This window comes from Monodon monoceros, unplaced genomic scaffold (assembly GCF_005190385.1).
Source record: "Monodon monoceros isolate NGI ecotype Baffin Bay Population unplaced genomic scaffold, NGI_Narwhal_1 Super_Scaffold_11, whole genome shotgun sequence".
In the NCBI taxonomy this organism is placed as follows: domain Eukaryota; kingdom Metazoa; phylum Chordata; class Mammalia; order Artiodactyla; family Monodontidae; genus Monodon; species Monodon monoceros.
The window spans coordinates 132,654,319-132,675,515 of record NW_021703767.1 but is presented as its reverse complement, the minus strand read 5'-3'; the positions used below and the strand labels follow the sequence as shown (position 1 = coordinate 132,675,515).

Here is a 21,197-nt window from a genome sequence, read left to right as displayed (position 1 = left end):
ATTTAAGCCGTTTCTGGGATCAGAATGCACTTTGAATTTTAATAACACTTTGGGCTATAAAAAGGAATAAAACCTGTTGTTAAATACTCTCCCTTTAGACTTTCCAGATTTGTGCTTAGTTGTTCATAAAATACCAGGACACAAAGTGGCATCTTTAAAAAGATGCTGATGCCTGACTTCAGTAACCACCATAGTGAAACCTTTTTTCGTATATTGTCCTGTTGTTTATTAAATTATGTTAAAGCATCTTCAGTATATAGTCTCATCTTTCCTTTCTACAAATGCAGAAATTCGGTGCCAGAGAGCTTGAGATGAGTAGTTTTCACGATGGATATTCATGAACAGTTCTGCTTCTGAATGTTGATGAAACTGTGTTTATTTTTATTCCAGATGGTGAAACTACTCTTGTCTAGAGGTGCCAATATTAATGCTTTTGACAAGAAAGATAGACGTGCTATCCACTGGGCAGCATATATGGGTATGTGTATTTTAAATTTATTTTTTGACATTAAGTATTAAGGAAAAGTTGGACATTTCGTTCTTGCATTTGGTATAACATGTCTTTTGGGGTAGTGAGAAGTTGCACCATATCTGAGTTTGCTGCCCAAGTGGAACCAGCCTGGCAGTCGGGGGAGGTTTGCCAGGACAGAAGTACATTAGGTCCAGTTCTCCTGAAAGCTGTTTAAAATTAATTGTTTACTTTTAAAGGGAGAGATGTCCTAGACACAAGTTTGGGATACAGAGTTTAGATTGGTGTTTACTAAAAGCCCATTCTCATACCCATCCTGAACCCATCCTTGTTTGTATGGGAATATTAAGGTAGAAGTTGTGAAGATGTATTAAGAAGCCTGTTATCTTGTGCCAAGCACTGTGTTAAATAGGCATATCACATTTGATTTCTACCACAGTAAGAAACTGAGGTTTAGATATCAGCTTTTCTGCTTTTAACATTCTTGAGGGAATTCCCTGGCAGTCCAGTGGTTAGGACTTCTCGCCTTCACTGCCCAGGGTGTGGGTTCCATCCTTGGTCGGGGAACTAAGATCCCACAAGCTGCGCAGTGTGACCAAACAAAGAAAAAAAAGGATTCTTGAAAAGTCTTAGGATCTGCACGTTGCAGTTTGAAACTAACAGAGCTCATGGGAAAATGGTCCTGGGGCAGACTGCTTAAAACCTACGCAACTCCACGAGCAGAGCACTAACGAAAGCATTAATGGGTTTTTGAGGTAACTGGGACAGCCAGGGAGGAGAAAGGTCAGGCTTCCACAGGATACTTTAAAATGCACAGAAAGAACAGAGCAGAGATGCTGGCCTGCGGGCGCTAAGACCACGCGGGCCGAAGTGGATCTCAACCTGCTGCAAACCTTGCAAGTCCCGTAGGGCTAGGCTGTGCCTCCGGAAGGAAGCCGTGGGTGGGGCATCTTACAATAGAGCTGAAGAACTCCTTTCTTTGCAGCCATGGAGCTCAGGGCTTTTTCTTTTCCTCCCAACAGTCTATTCTGCTTCTGCTCTTCTTGCTCCTCTGACTTAGGAAAAATTACATGGACTGACGGACCACATAGTGCTGGTCTCATTCCCATGTGCCTCTCATACTGACTACAGAGACAGTCTAGCCCCTCTTCTCACAGGCATAGCTTATCCTCACTACTCCCTGCCTTTGCTTTTGTCTTTTCCTAGCTCTCACTTAAAATTCAAAGGTTGATAGAAGATTATTAATTTTAAAAACTATATAAAATTGTAAAATACAAAAATGTAAGAAACCAAATGAACTCAAACCAGTTGACGGTAACCCCAAGGTCCAGGAAGATCCTTTGCCCATCGTGGAAGTAACTCTTGGGCTCTTGGTGTTTCTCTCACACCAAAGGTTTGTGCCTCTAGTTATGTCATGGGCACTTTTCTTCTGTTAACTGAAGGTAAAACATCCAGAAGCAAGTCTCCTGTGGTGTCCTAAAGTGCCCTCCTCGCAGCCTGTAGGTTTTCTGTATTTTAAGTCTTGGGGATTTTTCTGAATATTCTGGAATAGCTTATTCTTGACGGTTCAGGCACAGATAGTCTGTGATTTTAAACTATATACCTTATATTAAAAGGTTCACACATTAAGCAGAGGGTATCAGGCCTTTTATCTCCAAAGAATTAAACTTGGCTAAACAGCTGTTTTCATAAAATTGAAGGCCAAGGAATTTTGTGGGTTGCCTCTAATTGAGCTCCCAGAGTAGCTGGGTGTGTATATCTCAGAGGCCCTTGGATGGCTTTGTTTTCCTTGATCTACTAAATGTCATTTTTCAGGCCGATTGTGGATTGTAAAAGATATTCTGTATTTCTTGGACCTCATAGTCCATTTAATTTTTGAGCATAAACATTCAGAGATTCATAATTTTCTTTTCCCTGTCTCTTCCTTCCTTTAAGCTTGGAAAAAGAGGAGTATTGACACACAGTTTCTAAAACCATTCAGTTGTTTTAGGTGTTCAGGATTAAAAAGGAGCTAAATATATGAAAGTAGGGAGTTACTGCCTGGTCTATTAAGACAGGCCTTAAGGCCAGGTCATTGACACCTCTAGAGAATCTGCCAATATTAGCCTAAGAGGCATTACATGTCTTGTAATTTATTTCTCACAGGCTTCTATTTCTCACAGGCTTCTGTATTTGCCCTGGCCTTCTGTCCCCTGGTTGAGGCTACCCTTACTTTTCTTTTAGGTTCTACCTCTTATACTTATGCTATGATTGAATCCTCTGTTTATGTTCCCCAGCCCCACCTCTGTCCCCAAATGAACTGATCATTTTTCCCTCCCTACGCTGTGTTTGCTCCTACCATGAACCGTCATTAAGAATCCATTTACTGTTACTGATGAACCTAGTTACAGGGCAGGAATAAAGAGGTAGACATAGAAAATGGACTTGAGGACATAGGGTGGGAGGGCGAAGCTGGGGCGAAGTGAGAGTAGCATCGACATATATACACTACCGAATGCAGAATAGTTGGCTGGTGGGAAGCAGCAGCATAGCACAGGGAGATCAGCTCAGTGCTTTGAGATGACCTAGAAGGGTGGGATAGGGAGGGTGGGAGGGAGGCTCAAGAGGGAGGGGATATGGAGACATGTGTATGCATGTGGCTGATTCACTTTGGTGTACAACAGAAACTAACACAGTATTGTGAAGCAATTATACTCCAATAAAGATCTGTTTAAAAAAAAAGTCCATTTACTCATTCATCTTTTCTGTTGCCTTCAGTGCTTTTAGCAATATCCAGTCACTTTTTGCCTCAAAGTACCTTACTGTGATGACTTTGACATAGAGGGTACTAAATAAATATTAATTACCTTGATAAGAAACTCATTACATTAATTCTTCTTAAAGCAATGCATAATTTGAGTTGATGTGAAATGGTTTTTCTTCTTACTTTCCTTTCCATAAAAACTTGTGAGCATAGCTCATTTTACTTTTATTAATACATTCATGACAAAAGAAAAATGTAGGGAATTTTCCAAATTCCTGACGGATAATGATTACATTTATCAAATTCACGTTGCATGGATATAATTTTTTAAAGGAGTTATTGACTACAGAATTATGTATGCCATGCATGTCTGCTGGATGCTGTCTTCTAAAAATACACCCATATGAATTGAATGAAATTTAGTCTCCTTGGTAGCATCGTTCTATAAATTGATAAGGAAAACACATATGTATTCTGGCTAGGTTCCACCTTGCTAGAACAATATCATTTATTTCACTCTAGAACTTTCTTCCCTTTTTTCTTTTAAATAGGTCACCCCAAACTGGCTATGGAAAGGCCCCTTCTTCATGTTTTCAGTGGTCCGTTAAAGGAATTTTTACATATTTCAGAAATGTGATTAAATAAATATTTGTCAATTTTAAGATTGTAAATTTCCCTATGCATGGTACCTTTTAAAAATAGGGCTTTATCGGTCTCAGGAAAAGTTCACACTTCCTGGAATCTACATAATTAATATGATCTAAGTCATTTACTTAGAATGATGTGTTGGTTTTGGACAGTTTTTCCATTATGTTTGTATAATGGGCCTTCTAGTCTTAAAAATCAGGAGAATTTGTTTCTTTTTGGCATATTTAGTGAATAATATGCATTTGCCCGGTTTAAAAAAGCTATATTTATGCGTGAGCCTCCTGGGCATTATAAGTCCTGGTTTTTAATACATTACAGTAAACCCAAGTAGTTGTCTTTCTAGAGCCATAGATCAGAGAGTAATGTGTAGTGAGATCTTTTGTACCAGTTAGTGCTCTTATATGATAGTCACATTTAATTTGGCATCTAATGATTTGACAGATATTCTTTTGATTTTTTCCTAAAAATATAGTAGATATTTTTCATATTGAAATGGGGAAAAAACAGCTGAATGTATCCACTTTAATTGATAATTTATATATATGAACAACTATATCTACTTGATTCTTTATGCATCTTGCACACTCCTTTTTTCAAGGGGGCAAGGCACTATGTTTGAAAGTCTCATTTTTATAGTTATTTACTTTATATACTCCTTCCCTATGAGGGGTATTAAAAATGGCATCATTAGCAACTCGTTTAATGTAACATATTTATTAGGTACCTATTTTGTTTGAAATACACCAAGAAGTAGAACATAAGAGCCTATGATATTTGCCTTTAAAGATATATATATTTGGGAACTTAATACATAAAAGTAATTAAAGAGTTTGTTAAATAATGATTCAAGTTTAAGATACATCGCAAAGTATTATTATGTATGCTTATTAGATAGTATTTACAGGTACATTGTGCTTTTGGCCACGTAATTCTAGGCAACTAGAAGCCTTAAAAAGACTTCTAGGGAAGATAGGAACTGACATGACCTTCTTCAAGGATTAGTAACAACGATTAGAAAGAAACGTCCAAGCAGAACATTCTGTACAACGTAGGAATCAGTCCCATGAACAAAGGCACAGAGGTGGAAAGGCTTTTGGGAGGAGGAGAAAGTACTGTATAATCTAAAGTGACAAGAGGTGAGGAGATACGAAAGGAGAACAGTGGTTCTCCCACCTTCCACCTGGCCTCCTTATGTGGTTGGGTAGGGCCTGAGACTAGTTCTGCCTAATGAAAGTAGCATCCCCTGTGGACCAGAGCATTTAATTGCTGGTGTGAGACTGTAGTCTGTTCCCCTTTCTGGCACAGTGACCAAGCTGCCTTCAAATCATGTGTCAGCTCCATGAATCCGGATCCTTGCGTGACTGAGCAGAGCCCTCTGGCCAAGCTATCATAATGCTAATGAGAAATAAAACACTAATTGTTTAAGCCACTGAGATTTGGGAGTTGGTTGTTAACCACAGCATGTATAGTGTAGCCCAGGGGTCCCCATCCCCCAGAACCGGGCCACACAGCAAAAGATGAGCCGCAGGCAAGCCAGCCAAGTTTCATCTGCCACTCCGCATCCCCCACATAGGGCTGAACCATCCCCCCCATCACTCACATTACCGCCTGAACCATTCCCGCCCCACCCCCGCCACGTGGAAAAATTGTCTCCCATGAACCCGGTCCCTGTTGCCAAAAAGGTTAGGGACTGCTGACCTAGCCTATCCTGATTGTTAAGGCATCTGGTGGAAATAATAAGGGAAAAGAAGTTTTTAGCTGTGTGTTCTAAAGACCTGACATTTTTTAAGAAATAAGCCCAAGTCACTCCCAGACTAATGTCTTACATTAGACATGAAAAGCTAACTTAAGAACTGGAGAATGTATTAAAACAACCTTGGAAACAACAAGATCTAGGTAAAAGGAGGATTGCAGGGTTATCATTGGATAAAATAATTAAATGTATTATTTTCAATTATTAGTTACCTCTGTCAGCATTTATCAAAATTATCCTGAATTCTTATTTTTGTCTTCTATCCTCTCTCTGGTTATAATGTGATTAATTGGTGACTTGTCATGCATTATCTAGTTAATTTGTATTGTATTTTTACCTGTCTTTAAAGATATTCAGGATTGTATTTCATGTTTTCCATACACTCATCTTCTTGTTTTTTTCTTCATAAACACATTTTCAGGTCACATTGAAGTAGTGAAATTACTTGTGGCACACGGAGCTGAAGTGACATGCAAAGACAAGAAGTCTTACACACCTCTCCACGCAGCAGCCTCTAGCGGGATGATCAGCGTAGTCAAGTACCTTCTTGATCTTGGGGTTGATGTAGGTGTACAGACTAAGCAGTACAGAAGAATGGAGCATTTTGTGTGTTCGTGATTTTGTTGTTGGCAGAAGTTATTTCAAATTTAAAAGATGATTTCTTACAATAAGATTTTTGTCTTTTAATAGTTTTATGTTTATAGTCCTTCACATAATATACAGTGCACTGATGTCTGACCAAGTCATGAAGTTAGTCAAATGTATTAAGAGGTAAAATATATTCCAAAGGTGAACGGTTGATTGACAGAAGTTTTTCTTTTCCATCACATTCTAGGCCCTGTAGCTTCATTTCAGCTATGGAAACCAGCAGATCAGACATATTTGGATTATTTTCCTAAGCGGCTGGGTTATTGTTAGTATTATTTGCCCAGTTTGTCTAATATTTCCTTTAAATGACCGTAGCTGTTCACATTACAGGATATTGGCCAGAGGCAGGCAGGAAAACTAGAGGCTTTTGGCCTATTAGCTGCAAGTGTTCCTTACTGTATGATCTCTTTGGTTCAGAGGGGTTGCTCCTTCATCTGAATATATTTGATTACGGAACTGGGATAGCTAAGAATACCTGGGACTCCCACAGTCTATCCTTTAGGTACAGTTCTGACAAACTCATCTGGTCTTTAAAACACAGATGAAAAAGCAGCCAGGTAGAAGGAGAGAGGGAGGTAGTTTAGATCAGCTGCAGAGACAGAAAGATAGGTGGTAATCTGGTTGGACAAAGAATACGTGGCAGAACTGTGGAGCTGGATAGCCTATTAATTTAAGGACTTTGTGAAGCACTTAGTTATTGAAAATGTAGGGATCAAAAATTCAAACACATTGTTAGGTAGAAGCTTGTAGAGTGCAAACAGATGAAAGTTTTATTTCAACTCAGCACTTCCTGTAGCTCTGTTTCAACAGAGTGACATAATGCCTTAAGAGACCCTTGATCTAGATAAATGAGATAGCCTTGTTTCTGATCACTGTTTCACGTCCATTCTGGTGCAATTTTTAAAGCTTATGTTATTGACAGCAAAATTATAAACTCTGGTGAGAGTGTTCTTCAGAAAAAGTGGTCAAACTTAGAGCCATTTAGTGACATGTGGCCTCCAATTGCATGACTTAGTTTCCTAGAGCTGAAGTGAGTGACTTAAAACAATAAATTTAATCTCTCAAAGTTTTGGAAGCTCCGAGGGAGAATCTTTTCTGTGTCCGCCAGCTTTTGGTGATGAAATCTAGATAACTTGACTAAAGTTAAGTGTTGCTTTTTCACTTCCTCTAATTTCTGTTACCAGAGATGTGAGAAAAGAAAATGTTAAATAAAGTTGTGATAAGTTGGGGCCAACCACAAGGTTAGAGGGCACAGTCTCTACACAGGACTGACTTCAGTTTTGATGATTCACTAGAAGGACTCCAAAAACTCACTGCAAGCCATTATACTCACAGTTATGGTTTATTATGCAGAAAAGATACAAATTAACATCAGCCAAAGGAAGAGACACACAAGGCAGAGTCTAAGAGTATTCTAAACACAAAGCTTCCATTGGCCTCTCCTTACAGAGTTAGGACTCCTTACTCTCCCAGCATCAGAACGTGACATATGCACATAGTATTGCTAACCAGAGAAGCACTCCTGAGCTTTGTTTTCAGAGTTTTATTGGGCCTCCACTACATAGGCATGATTGATTGATCAAAATTGCTCATATGGTTGATTTCAGTCTCCAAGTCCACTGATACCAGCGGACCCAAAGCCCCTCCCCTCCATCACATGGTTGGTTTATGTGGTGTGGTTGGCCCTGCCCTAAAGACCCGCTGTGCCTCCTCCTACTCTGAGGTCCAGGGTAGCCAGCTCCCACCCTGGACAAGGACACAGCTGTCAGGTGTGCCATAGATGACCTCCCAGAAGACAGGAGCGAAAGTACAATTCTTTACCACAGAAAAGTTATGTAAACTTTAAAATATTCATCCAATATATTTTTTAAGAAATAGAAAGATAAAGAAACTTCAGTTACATGAATTATTTCTCAATGTTGACTATATTTTTTGAGCATATTCATTTTGGTAAAATGTCAGTATGTAGGCTGGAAAATATCTAAAGCCCAAGTTTGTTGCAAAAATGAATTAAATAGAAAAGGATGTCAGTAATTTTTAAAAAAATCTTTCTCTCTACTAATCACCAGCTTTATTAATCTTTTGTCACTGTAAATAGCAGAAAATATGCGTGTTTTTCAATATGTGTCAGAATTTTCAGTTTGTGTTCATTTTTCATGATTCTTAGAATTAATTCTGTGATTGTCCCTTACCTAGAATGCTTTTAAAAATATATTATTTGTTTTCATTTTCCTAAAATATCTCTTGGAATCATTCAGTTTTGTCATGAAGTAGACATTGTATATATAAGTTATGTTCCCTGAAGCTACAAAATCGTTTGACACCAAAATGTTGTTATGTGCATTTTTTTTATTGAAGTTCAAGATTATAAGCCATATCTGTGTATTTATCCCTGTTTGTTTCTCACTTTAATAATTAGATTTCAACCACAATGTTGCTAAAATAGCTCACAACGATAATTAGGAAGACTGCTTTAAGATTGACAATTTTTTTCTTCCAATAGATGAATGAACCAAATGCCTATGGAAATACACCTCTTCATGTAGCCTGCTACAATGGACAAGATGTTGTCGTGAATGAACTTATAGACTGTGGTGCTAATGTAAATCAAAAGAATGAAAAAGGGTTTACTCCTTTGCACTTTGCTGCTGCATCAACACATGGAGCATTGTGTTTAGAGCTTCTAGTAGGCAATGGGGCCGATGTCAATATGAAGGTATGAAGTAATATCAGAATCCCTATCTAATATTTAGGAGTTCACTGTAGTATCAGTAGCTACTAAAAAGGAGTGAATTACTGATAACACACAGATGAATCTTAAAAATACTATGCTGAGTGAAAGCGTTACACAAGAATATATTCACTATTTCCATTTATATAAGGTTTTAGAACAGACAAAATTCCAGTTATATGGGGTTCCAGACGCTACAGTTGGGGAAATAAAAAAAAGAGAGAGAGAACAATTGTTGCCTCTGGGAGGAGGGATTGATGAAAAGGGGGCGTGGGGGAACTTTCTCTGTGGTGGTAATGTCCTGTATTTTGACAGCTTTGTGTTATATAAATAAGTGTTAGTCAAAACTCATCAGGTGGTACATTTTTTGTATGTCTCATTGCATGTAAATGTTCCCGTAGAAGGTTACAAATCAAACAAATACTGAACCCTAGTTAATGATATGCATACCAAAGTGTTTAGAGGTAATAGGTAGTGATATCAGCAGCTGACTTTAAAAAGCATCACTTAGGGACTTTCCTGGCGGTCCAGTGGTTAAGACTGCACGCTTCCACTGCAGGGGGCACAGGTTTGATCCCTAGTCTTGCATGCCACGCGGTGTGGCCTACCCCCCCACCCCAAGAAAAAAGCATCACTTAATTGCACGGGTGGGTAGAGAGATGGATGTATGATAATGTTCACATAGTAAAATGTTAGTGGTAGACTCTAGGTGGTAGGTATATGGGTGTTCACTGTAATATTCTTTCAACTTTTCTGTTTTGAAATTTTTCACAGTGTTAGAAAAATTAGAAGACTGATACAGTGTTTTACATATAAGAATAGTTGCTTTTTGGTTTTTTGGTCATTCGCTTCCAAGAGTGAACATTTGAATTTTAGAAATATGTGAAAATTCTGGAGCCAAAATATACGTACCTTTACTGCATAATTCTTTGGAAATGCACATGCAACCACAGTTTTGAACATAACTACTTCATAATGTATAATCATCATTTTATATTTTCCAAGATGCTTTCACTGATTGCTTCTGTATTAATTTATTAATTCATTCTTTGAGCACTTGCCAAACCATGTCTTGTGGTGTAAAGAAAAGAAAACCACAAACAAAATTGAACCGTTTAGGATTAGTAAAAACATTTAACCTTCAAATGTTTTCAGAGCTTTCATTGCATAACATTTCAGCTTCTTTTGTAGGTGTGATGAGCCAGTGTCTTTCAGACTGGTAGAGAAAGGAGTCCATTTTCTTACCTGTCTAACTTTAGAAAATCCTTTAACGATGCCACTGACCCACTCTGACAGCTGTAGCAGCAGCAAGCCCATCTATAATTAGGTCGTTGCTCTAAATTGCCCCTTGCCAGCTAAAGGACAAAATTTATACATATCAACTTATGGAAGGAAAGGGCATGAGATATCATAAAGAACTCCTTTCTGGTTAAAATGTCTCTTTTACGAATATACATTTAAAGCTTTCAGTTCTCAATCAAATCACCAACTAAACTAAAGTTTTATTTTTAATAATTTAAATAACCTCTAAATATTTACTGATAAGTTCAAACAGCGTATTTTGATTTGAAGAATTCCTGCTGTTTGGATAATCAGTGCCTAGAAAAAATATCAGAATTCTTGTGGGGGTGGGAAGTTAGTTACTTGTTTCCTCAAAAGCCTAGTAATATTTTTTAATGAAAAGTTTTTCAAAATAAAAAATTTGAAATTATCTTCATATTCTTCAAACGAAAAGATCTCATCAAGTAGTTTTAGTCTCTGTGAGACCCCTTTATGATAAAGGGGCTGTAGTTAAAATTATCTTTGTTAAAAAGTATCATGGAATAAGAGGCTTACCTATATCATTAACTATTATGCATTTTTTAGTTTATATGGGGCTGGGTAAAAATTAGGCTTTCTATTTTATACAGTGCCATTTAGACATGACTGTTTACTATAATTTGAAGATAATTAATCACTTGCTTCATGTCATTGCCTATGTAGCTGACTCTAGTACCTATGATTATTTTTAAGTCTGTATTTTCTTTTGAAATGTTGAGATGAGAATCAGTTCTACAAGAGGGTCACTTGTAGTATAATGCTTAGCAGTGGTCTTATTTGAAGTTACCTCCCTAATGATTTAGAAAATTCAGTGGTAGATTTTACACATGACAAGGGAATGTTTTAGCAAAACAGTTAAGATGTGGTGGTAAAGTAGATTTGAAGACAACAGACCATGATGCTGGCTTAAAAATAGATTTCATAAAAGTTGCTTTAATTTTGTCTAAGGACGTATGACATCCTGCTGATGTGCAGTTGCCCAGTTATCTTACTGCCGAGTTCCATTGAAACACACTCCCTAAGTTGTTGATGACTTCTGAGGTACCGTCCAACTGACATTATGTAAAAATTGTTGATAGCAGTGAGTTTTCAACGCATAAGAACTTGCATTCATTCAAGAATATATCTTCGTTCCTGACACTGTTTCCTGTATTTGTCAAATCGATGCTTATCGAATTATTGTTTGACTAACGAGTTAAGGCTTTGACATTTGCCTTGCAAGAAAAAAATTACATTTGTTGACCCTCAAGTTCTCCTTATCGAGGCACCTTTCTCCTTCATCTTTTCCTCCCATTCCATTCTCTATTTTGATTTTTCTGTCCTTGATCAGGTTGTGGATGACTAGAATTGGAATGTGAATTTAGATTTGTAATTATTCAGTTTATACGTTTTTTAATTGGTTGTCCTACAGAATACTACATAGAAGTAAAATGAATGGTTTTTTTTTACATATTTATTAGAGTATAATTGCTTTACAATGGTGTGTTAGTTTCTGCTTTATAACAGAATGAATCAGTTATACATATACATATGTTCCCATATCTCTTCCTTCTTGCGTCTCCCTCCCTCCCACCCTCCCTACCCCACCCCTCCAGGCGGTCACAAAAGCACCGAGCTGATCTCCCTGTGCTATGCGGCTGCTTCCCACTAGCTATCTACCTTACATTTGGTAACGTATATACATGTCCATGCCTCTCTCTCGCTTTGACACAGCTTACCCTTCCCCCTCCCCATATCCTCAAGTCTGTTCTCTAGTAGGTCTGTGTCTTTATTCCTGTCTTACCCCTAGGTTCTTCATGACCATTTTTTTTTCCTTAAATTCCATATATATGTGTTAGCATACGGTATTTATCTTTCTCTTTCTGACTTACTTCACTCTGTATGACAGACTCTAGGTCCATCCACCTCACTACAGATAGCTCAATTTTGCTTCTTTTTATGGCTGAGTAATATTCCATTGTATATATGTGCCACATCTTCTTTATCCATTCATCCGATGATGGACACTTAGGTTGTTTCCATCTCCAGGCTATTGTAAATAGAGCTGCAATGAACATTTTGGTATATGACTCTTCTTGAATTATGGTTTTCTCGGGATATATGCCCAGGAGTGGGATTGCTGGGTCCTATGGTGGTTCTATTTGTAGTTTTCTAAGGAACCTCCATACTGTTCTCCATAGTGGCTGTACCAATTCACATTCCCATCAGCAGTGCAAGAGTGTTCCCTTTTCTCCACACCCGCTCCAGCATTTATTGTTTCTAGATTTTTTGATGATGGCCATTCTGACTGGTGTGAGATGGTATCTCATTGTAGTTTTGATTTCCATTTCTCTAATGATTAATGATGTTGAGCATTCTTTCATGTGTTTGTTGGCAGTCTGTATATCTTCTTTGGAGAAATGTCTGTTTAGGTCTCCTGCCTATTTTTGAATTGGGTTGTTTGTTTTTTTGTTATTGAGCTGTGTGAGCTGCTTATAAATTTTGGAGATTAATCCTTTGTCAGTTGCTTCATTTGCAGATATTTTCTCCCATTCTGAGGGTTGTCTTTTGGTCTTGTTTATGGTTCCCTTTGCTGTGCAAAAGCTTTGAAGTTTCATTAAGTCCCATTTGTTTATTTTTGTTTTTATTTCCATTTCTCTAGGAGGTGGGTCAGAAAGGATCTTGCTGTGATTTATGTCATAGAGTGTTCTGCCTATGTTTTCCTCTAAGAGTTTGATAGTTTCTGGCCTTACATTTCAGTCTTTAATCCATTTTGAGCTTATTTTTGTGTGTGGTGTTAGGGAGTGATCTAATCTCATACTTTTACATGTACCTGTCCAGTTTTCCCAGCACCACTTCTTGAAGAGGCTGTCATTTCTCCACTGTACATTCCTGCCTCCTTTATCAAAGACAAGGTGACCATATGTGTGTGGGTTTATCTCTGGGCTTTCTATCCTGTTCCATTGATCTATATTTCTGTTTTTGTGCCAGTACCATGCTGTCTTGATTACTGTAGCTTTGTAGTATAGTCTGAAGTCAGGGAGCCAGATTCCTCCAGCTCCGTTTTTCGTTCTCAAGATTGCTTTGGCTATTCGGGGTCTTTTGTGTTTCCATACAAATTGTGAAATTTTTTGTTCTAGTGCTGTGAAAAATGCCAGTGGTAGTTTGATAGGGATTGCATTGAATCTGTAGATTGCTTTGGGTAGTAGAGTCATTTTCACAATGTTGATTCTTCCCATCCAAGAACATGGTATATCTCTCCATCTATTTGTATCATCTTTAATTTCTTTCATCAGTGTCTTATAATTTTCTGCATACAGGTCTTTTGTCTCCTTATGTAGGTTTATTCCTAGGTATTTTATTCTTTTTGTTGCAGTGGTAAATGGGAGTGTTTTCTTGATTTCACTTTCAGATTTTTCCTCATTAGTGTATAGGAATGCCAGAGATTTCTGTGCATTAATTTTGTATCCTGCAACTTTACCAAATTCATTGATTAGCTCTAGTAGTTTTCTGGTAGCATCTTTAGGATTCTCTATGTATAATATCATGTCATCTGCAAACAGTGACAGCTTTACTTCTTCTTTTCCTATTTGGATTCCTTTTGTTTCTTTTTCTTCTCTGATTGCTGTGGCTAAAACTTCCAAAATATGTTGAATAAGAGTGGTGAGAGTGGGCAACCTTGTCTTGTTCCTGATCTTAGTGGAAATGCTTTCAGTTTTTCACCATTGAGGACGGTGTTGGCTGTGGGTTTGTCATATATGGCCTTTATTATGTTGAGGAAAGTTCCCTCTGTGCCAACTTTCTGCAGGGTTTTTATCATAAATGGGTGTTGAATTTTGTCAAAAGCTTTCTCCGCATCTATTGAGATGATCATATGTTTTTTCTCCTTCAGTTTGTTAATATGGTTTATCACATTGATTGATTTGCATATATTGAAGAATCCTTGCATTCCTGGAATAAACCCCACTTCATCATGGTGTATGATCCTTTTAATGTGCTGTTGGATTCTGTTTGCTAGTATTTTGTTGAGGATTTTTGCATCAGTGTTCATCAGTGATATTGGCCTGTAGTTTTCTTTCTTTGTGACATCCTTGTCTCGTTTTAGTATCAACGTGATGGTGGCCTCGTAGAGTGAGTTTGAGAGTGTTCCTCCCTCTGCTATATTTTGGAAGAGTTTGAGAAGGATAGGTGTTAGCTCTTCTCTAAATGTTTGATAGAATTCGTCTGTGAAGCCACCTGGTCCTTGGCTTTTGTTTGTTGGAAGATTTTTAATCACAGTTTCAATTTCAGTGCTTGTGATTGGTGTGTTCATATTTTCTATTTCTTCCTGATTCAGTCTTGGCAGGTTGTGCATTTCTAAGAATTTGTCCATTTCTTCCAGGTTGTCTCTTTTATTGGCATAGAGTTGCTTGTAGTAATCTCTCATGATCTTTTGTATTTGTGCAGTGTCAGTTGTTACTTCTTTTTCATTTCTAATTCTGTTGATTTGAGTCTTCTCCCTTTTTTTCTTGATGAGTCTGGCTAATGGTTTATCAATTTTGTTTATCTTCTCAAAGAACCAGCTTTTAATTTTATTGATCTTTGCTATTGTTTCCTTCATTTCTTTTTCATTTATTTCTGATCTGATTTTTATGATTTCTTTCCTTCTGCTAACTTGGTGGGGTTTTTGTTCTTTCTCTAATTGCTTTAGGTGCAAGGTTAGGTTGTTTATTTGAGATGTTTCCTGTTTCTTAAGGTAGGATTGTATTGCTATAAACTTCCCTCTTAGAACTGCTTTTGCTGCATCCCATAGGTTTTGGATCATCATGGCTCCATTGTCATTTGTTTCTAGGTATTTTTTTAATTTCCTCTTTGATTTCTTCAGCGGTCACTTCTTTATTAGTAGTGTATTGTTTAGCTTCCATGTGTTTGTATTTTTTACAGATCTTTTCCTGTAATTGATATCTAGTCTCATACCGTTGTGGTCGGAAAAGATACTTGATACCATTTCAGTTTTCTTAAATTTACCAAGGCTTGATTTGTGACCCAAGATACCATCTGTCCTGGAGAATGTTCCATGAGCACTTGAGAAAAATGTGTATTCTGTTGTTTTGGGATGGAATGTCCTATAAATATCAATTAAGTCCATCATGTTTAATGTATCACTTAAAGCTTGTGTTTCCTTATTTATTCATTTTGGATGATCTGTCCATTGGTGAAAGCGGGGTGTTAAAGTCCCCTACTATGTGTTACTGTCGATTTCCCCTTTATGACTGTTAGTATTTGCCTTATGTATTGAGGTGCTCCTATGTTGGGTACATAAATATTTACAATTGTTATATCTTCTTGGATCGATCCCTTGATCATTATGTAGTGTCCTTCTTTGTCTCTTTTCATAGTCTTTATTTTAAAGTCTATTTTGTCTGATACGAGAATTGCTACTCCAGCTTTCTTTTGGTTTCCATTTGCATGGAATATCTTTTTCCATCCCCTTACTTTCAGGCTGTATGTGTCTCTAGGTATGAAGTGGATCTCTTGTAGACAGCATATATATATGGTTCTCGGTTTTGTATCCATTCAGCCAATCTGTGTCTTTTGGTGGGAGCATTTAGTCCATTTACATTTAAGATAATTATCGATATGTATGTTCCTATTCCCATTTTCTTAATTGTTTTGGGTTCGTTATTGTAGGTCTTTTCCTTCTCTTGTGTTTCTTGCTTAGAGAAGTTCCTTTAGCATTTGTTGTAAAGCTGCTTTGGTGGTGCTGAACTCTCTCAGCTTTTGCTTGTCTGTAAAGGTTTTAATTTCTCCATCAAATCTGAATGAGATTCTTGCTGGGTAGAGTAATCTTGGTTGCAGGTTTTTCTCCTTCATCACTTTAAATATGTCCTGCCAGTCCCTTCTGGCTTGCAGAGTTTCTGCTGAAAGATCAGCTGTTAACCTTATGGGGATTCCCTTGTGTGTTATTTGTTGTTTTTCCCTTGCTCCTTTTAATATGTTTTTTTTGTATTTAATTTTTGACAGTTTGATTAATATGTGTCTTGGTGTATTTCTTTTTGGATTTATGCTGTATGGGACTCTCTGTGCTTCCTGGACTTGCTTAACTATTTCCTTTCCCATATTAGGGAAGTTTTCAACTATAATCTCTTCAAATGTTTTCTCAGTCCCTTTCTTTTTCTCTTCTTCTTCTGGATCCCCTATAATTCGAATGTTGGTGTGTTTAATGTTGTCCCAGAGGTCTCTGAGACTGTCCTCAGTTCTTTTCACTCTTTTTTCTTTATTCTGCTCTGCAGTAGTTATTTCCACTATTTTATCTTCCAGGTCACTTATCCGTTCTTCTGCCTCAGTTATTCTGCTATTGATCCCATCTAGAGTATTTTTAATTTCATTTATTGTGTTGCTCATCGTTGTTTGTTTCATCTTTAGTTCTTCTAGGTCCTTGTTAAATGTTTCTTGCATTTTGTCTCTTCTGTTTCCAGGATTTTGGATCATCTTTACTATCTTTATTCTGAATTATTTTTCAGGTAGACTGCCTATTTCCTCTTCATTTGTTAGGTCTGGTGGGTTTTTATCTTGCTCCTTCATCTGCTGTGTGTTTTTCTGTCTTCTCATTTTGCTTATCTTACTGTGTTTGGGGTCTCCTTTTTGCAGGCTGCAGGTTCGTAGTTCCCCTTGTTTTTGGTGTCTGTCCCCAGTGGCTAAGGTTGGTTCAGTGGGTTGTGTAGGCTTCCTGGTGGAGGGGACTAGTGCCTGTGTTCTGGTGGATGAGGCTGGATGTTGTCTTTCTGGTGGGCAGGTCCACCTCTGGTGGTGTGTTTTGGGGTGTCTGTGGACTTATGATTTTAGGCAGCCTCTCTGCTAATGGGTGCGGTTGTGTTCCTGTCTTGCTAGTTGTTTGGCATAGGGTGTCCGGCACTGTAGCTTGCTGGTTGTTGAGTGAAGCTGGGTGCTGGTGTTGAGATGGAGATCTCTGGGAGATTTTTGCCGTTTGATATTATGTGGAGCTGGGAAGCCTCTTGTGGACCAGTGTCCTGAGGTTGGCTCTCCCACCTCAGAGGCACAGCAGTGACTCCTGGCTGCAGCACCAAGAGCCTTTCATCCACATGGCTCAGAATAAAAGGGAGAAAAATAGAAAGAAAGAATTAGAAGAAAGAAAGAAAGAAAGAAAAAGAAAAGGAAGGAAGGAAGGAAGAAAAGAAAAAGAAAGAAGGAAAGAAAGGGAGGAAGGAAGGAAGGAGGGATGGAAGGAAAAAAGAAAGAAAGAAAAAGTAATATGAAGTACGATAAAATATAGTAAAGTTATTAAAATAAAAATTATTATTAAGAAAAAAATTTCAACGAAAACGGACGGATAGAACTCTAGGACAAATGGTGGAAGCAAAGCTATACAGACAAAATCTCACACAGAAGCATACACTCACAAAAAGAGGAAAAGGGGAAAACATCATAAATCTTGCTCTCAAAGTCCACATCCTCAATTTGGGATGATTCCTTGTCTATTCAGGTATTCCACAGATGCAGGGTACATCAAGTTGATTGCGGAGTGTTAAATCCTCTGCTTCTGAGGCTGCTGGGAGAGATTTCCCTCTCTCTTCTTTGTTCGCACAGCTTCTGGTGTTCAGCTTTGGATTTGGCCCAGCCTTTGCATGTAGTTCACCGGAGGGCGTCTCTTCTTCGCTCAGACAGGACGGGGTTAAAGGAGCAGCTGCTTCAGGGACTCTGGCTCACTCAGGCCAGGGGTGCGGGAGGGGCACGGCGTGCGGGGCGGCCTGCTGCGGCAGAGGCTGGCATGAAGTTGCACCAGCCTGAGGTGCTGTTCGTTCTCCCGGGGAAGTTGTCCCTGGATCCTGGGACCCTGGCAGTGGCAGGCTGCACAGGCTTCCCGGAAGCGGGGTGTGGATAGTGACTTGTGCTCGCACACAGGCTTCTTGGTGGCGGCAGCAGCAGCCTTAGCGTCTCATGCCCATCTCTGGGGTCCGCGTTGTTAGCCGCCCGTCTCTGGAGCTCCTTTAAGCAGCGCTCTTAATCCCCTCTCTTCGCACACCAGGAAACAAAGAGGGAAGAAAAAGTTTCTTGCCTCTTCGGCAGGTCCAGACTCCCTCCCGGCTAGCCGTGGCGCACTTAGCCCCCTTCAGGCTGTGTTCACGCCGCCAACCCCAGTCCTCTCCCTGCGCTCTGACCGAAGCCCGAGCCTCAGCTCCCAGCCCCGCCTGCCCCGGCGGTGAGCAGACAAGCCTCTCGAGCTGGTGAGTGCTGGTCGACACCGATCCTCTGTGCGAGAATCTTGCCGCTTTGCCCTCCGAACCCCTGTTGCTGCGCTCTCCTCCACGGCTCCGAAGCTTTCCCCCTCCACCCGCGAAGGGGCTTCCTAGTGTGTGGAAACCTTTCCTCCTTCACGGCTCCCTCCCACTGGTGCAGGTCCCGTCCCTATCCTTTTGTCTCTGTTTATTCTTTTTTCTTTTGTCCTACCCAGATACGTGGGGAGTTTCTTGCCTTTTGGGAGGTCTGAGGTCTTCTACCAGCATTCAGTAGGTGTTCTATAGGAGTTGTTCCACATGTAGATGTATTTCTGGTGCATCTGTGGGGAGGAAGGTGATCTCTGCGTCTTACTCTTCCGCCATCTTCCCCTCGTCCCCAAAATGAATGGTTTTTATAAAGCAGTATAGCTCTGGTTTTTCATAACCTTGCTTATCGTGAACACTGCCTCATTGATTTTGTCACTTACCGTTTTTTTTTTTCCCACTCTTCAAGTGTTTATTCCGTAATCAGTTACTGTAGAGGACAGAACCCCAATTGTATGTAGGTTGAAAGCAAGAAATATACAGTTTCTCACAATATATCCAGTTGTCAACCCAGATAGCTGTCACACTTTTTCCCACCCCACCATGTACTTTAAATTTTGGTCAGATAAACAAAATACCCCAAATACTTCTTTCCTTTGTGATGGTCACATGTATGTTTTGATGAAGAAAATAATTTTCGGGAAGAAAAGACTTTACCTAACTCACAATAAAAGTTATCACCTAACTCAGGCATTGTTTTTCTTCATATGTGGAATTCCTCTAGAATTTCAGAATTTCTACATCAAACACACATACAAGGCCAGTCTGGTTTATTATTTTAAGTAATTTGAGAAAATAGCTAACATTATTTGTTACAAATAATTATAAACAATGTGTAAGGTTTTTTAAGTGAACTATAGTTTCTGAAGTTAATTCTGACATTCACTTTTCCTTGGTCAAGGAGGGATTCAGCATTTCTTAGAACAAAAGAATTGTAGCAGTGTGAAATTTTTGAACCATGTGGGCAGCACATCCTGGCAGTACCACTTCCAGTGATGTGACCTTGGTCGAATCATTGATATCCTTTGTGCATCAGTTCCCCTACCTGAAATAGGAGTGGTGCTAAGATTACACCACACCCATCACTCCAGGCCTTTTTAAAACTATGGGCATTGAGGTTTCTGTATATTTGTGCTTTATGATATACATACTAAAAAATTAGTTCATAATTTCAAACAGCTGTTTTACTGCCACAGGCTTCAGTTAAACTTAACGCTTGAGTGTAATAGTTCTACAGAGTAAAGTTGCAAGAGGATATTCAAAATAAAACTAACAATTACATGGTACAGATATAACAAGAATTTTAAATCTCTTGTGTGTTTATTTCAGAGCAAAGATGGAAAAACCCCACTGCACATGACTGCCCTCCATGGTAGATTCTCCAGATCACAAACCATTATCCAGAGTGGTAAAAAGTATTTCTGTTTGTTTTTTTTCTTAAGTGTAGTAAAAGCATCCACATAATGGTATTGAGGAATTGTCATAGCAGTATACACATTTTTGACACTTGATATTAGAGCTCATGAAAATCAGATAATGAAGAATTTTAAATGCCATGTACATGTATTTTTTGTAATTATGTTTTTCACTTATTTTTGTATTGTTTCCCTTAGATTATAAATATAATTTCTCTAGCAGTTAGTGTTGGCTTTTTTAAAACATGCTGGATAGAAAACTCTGCCTTTCTACTGCAAACTGTATTATATATTAAAACTTTGTTTCATTTCTCTTTTCCCTTCTGACTATCTTGAACTGTTTTTAGCGTTTTCATTTATTTTCTGAACTTGTATTCTTTTGCATTTGAATTAGTACTAGGCAGGCTAAACTTTTAAATAAAAAGAACCTTTGGGTACATTAAAGTAGTATTTTCACAAGCCGTGTTCCAAGGAACTGTTTATTAGTAGTCCTCAAGACAATAGCTGTTCTGATTTTGCAGGGAAAGGGTAGCAATAAGCTCATGATCAAATAATTCATAAAATATTGCATGCTGTCTTCTTGGTGACACAGAGTGTGCACATTAAAGCTTTGGAAAAGTCTCACTCTAAAGAAATGTGTTTAATTTTGTTTAAATACAGTGGTTTCCAAACTTATTGGATGCCCAGAACCCTTTTGTAATTTTTAAATCTGTTAAAATCTTATGCTTGTTCACAAAATTGCTTTAAGTGTGAAATCTAACCCCAGTGCCTGGCCCAGTAAATGTGCTGTGGATGAAATCTATGGTTAAATTGCTATACCCATTAGTTTGTGCTTGAATTGTATTTTATATCACTTTCCATGTAATAGATTTGACTTAATCGTTATATTAGTCCAGTGGCTGATAGTATGTCCTTTATTGCAGGAGCAGTAATCGACTGTGAGGACAAGAATGGCAACACCCCTTTGCACATAGCAGCGAGGTACGGCCATGAGCTGCTAATCAACACTCTAATTACAAGTGGTGCTGACACTGCAAAGTAAGTACTTCCCAAGGTAGTGTTAATGCCTTGTCAGGGAAACATGTGGATTTTGTCCTCAATGTAGTACTAATTGCTTGAGCTTTATCCTCTTTATTGGCGATGTAATAGAATAGAATGTTTAATGTGATT

At 38.5% G+C, this 21,197-nt stretch overlaps 1 protein-coding gene across 5 annotated transcripts in view; it reads left to right on the top strand.

The window, feature by feature from the left end:
* The window catches only part of ANKRD28 (ankyrin repeat domain 28), a 181,746-nt gene that overhangs the window by 125,405 nt on the left and 35,144 nt on the right, over positions 1-21,197 (top strand). For all 5 annotated transcript variants that reach the window (XM_029214088.1, XM_029214087.1, XM_029214091.1 and 2 more), the window contains 5 exons: positions 391-478; positions 6,035-6,177; positions 8,765-8,977; positions 19,942-20,020; positions 20,951-21,065. In XM_029214088.1, the coding sequence (XP_029069921.1) occupies positions 391-478; positions 6,035-6,177; positions 8,765-8,977; positions 19,942-20,020; positions 20,951-21,065 (638 nt within the window). The remainder of the gene's footprint in view (positions 1-390; positions 479-6,034; positions 6,178-8,764; positions 8,978-19,941; positions 20,021-20,950; positions 21,066-21,197) is intronic.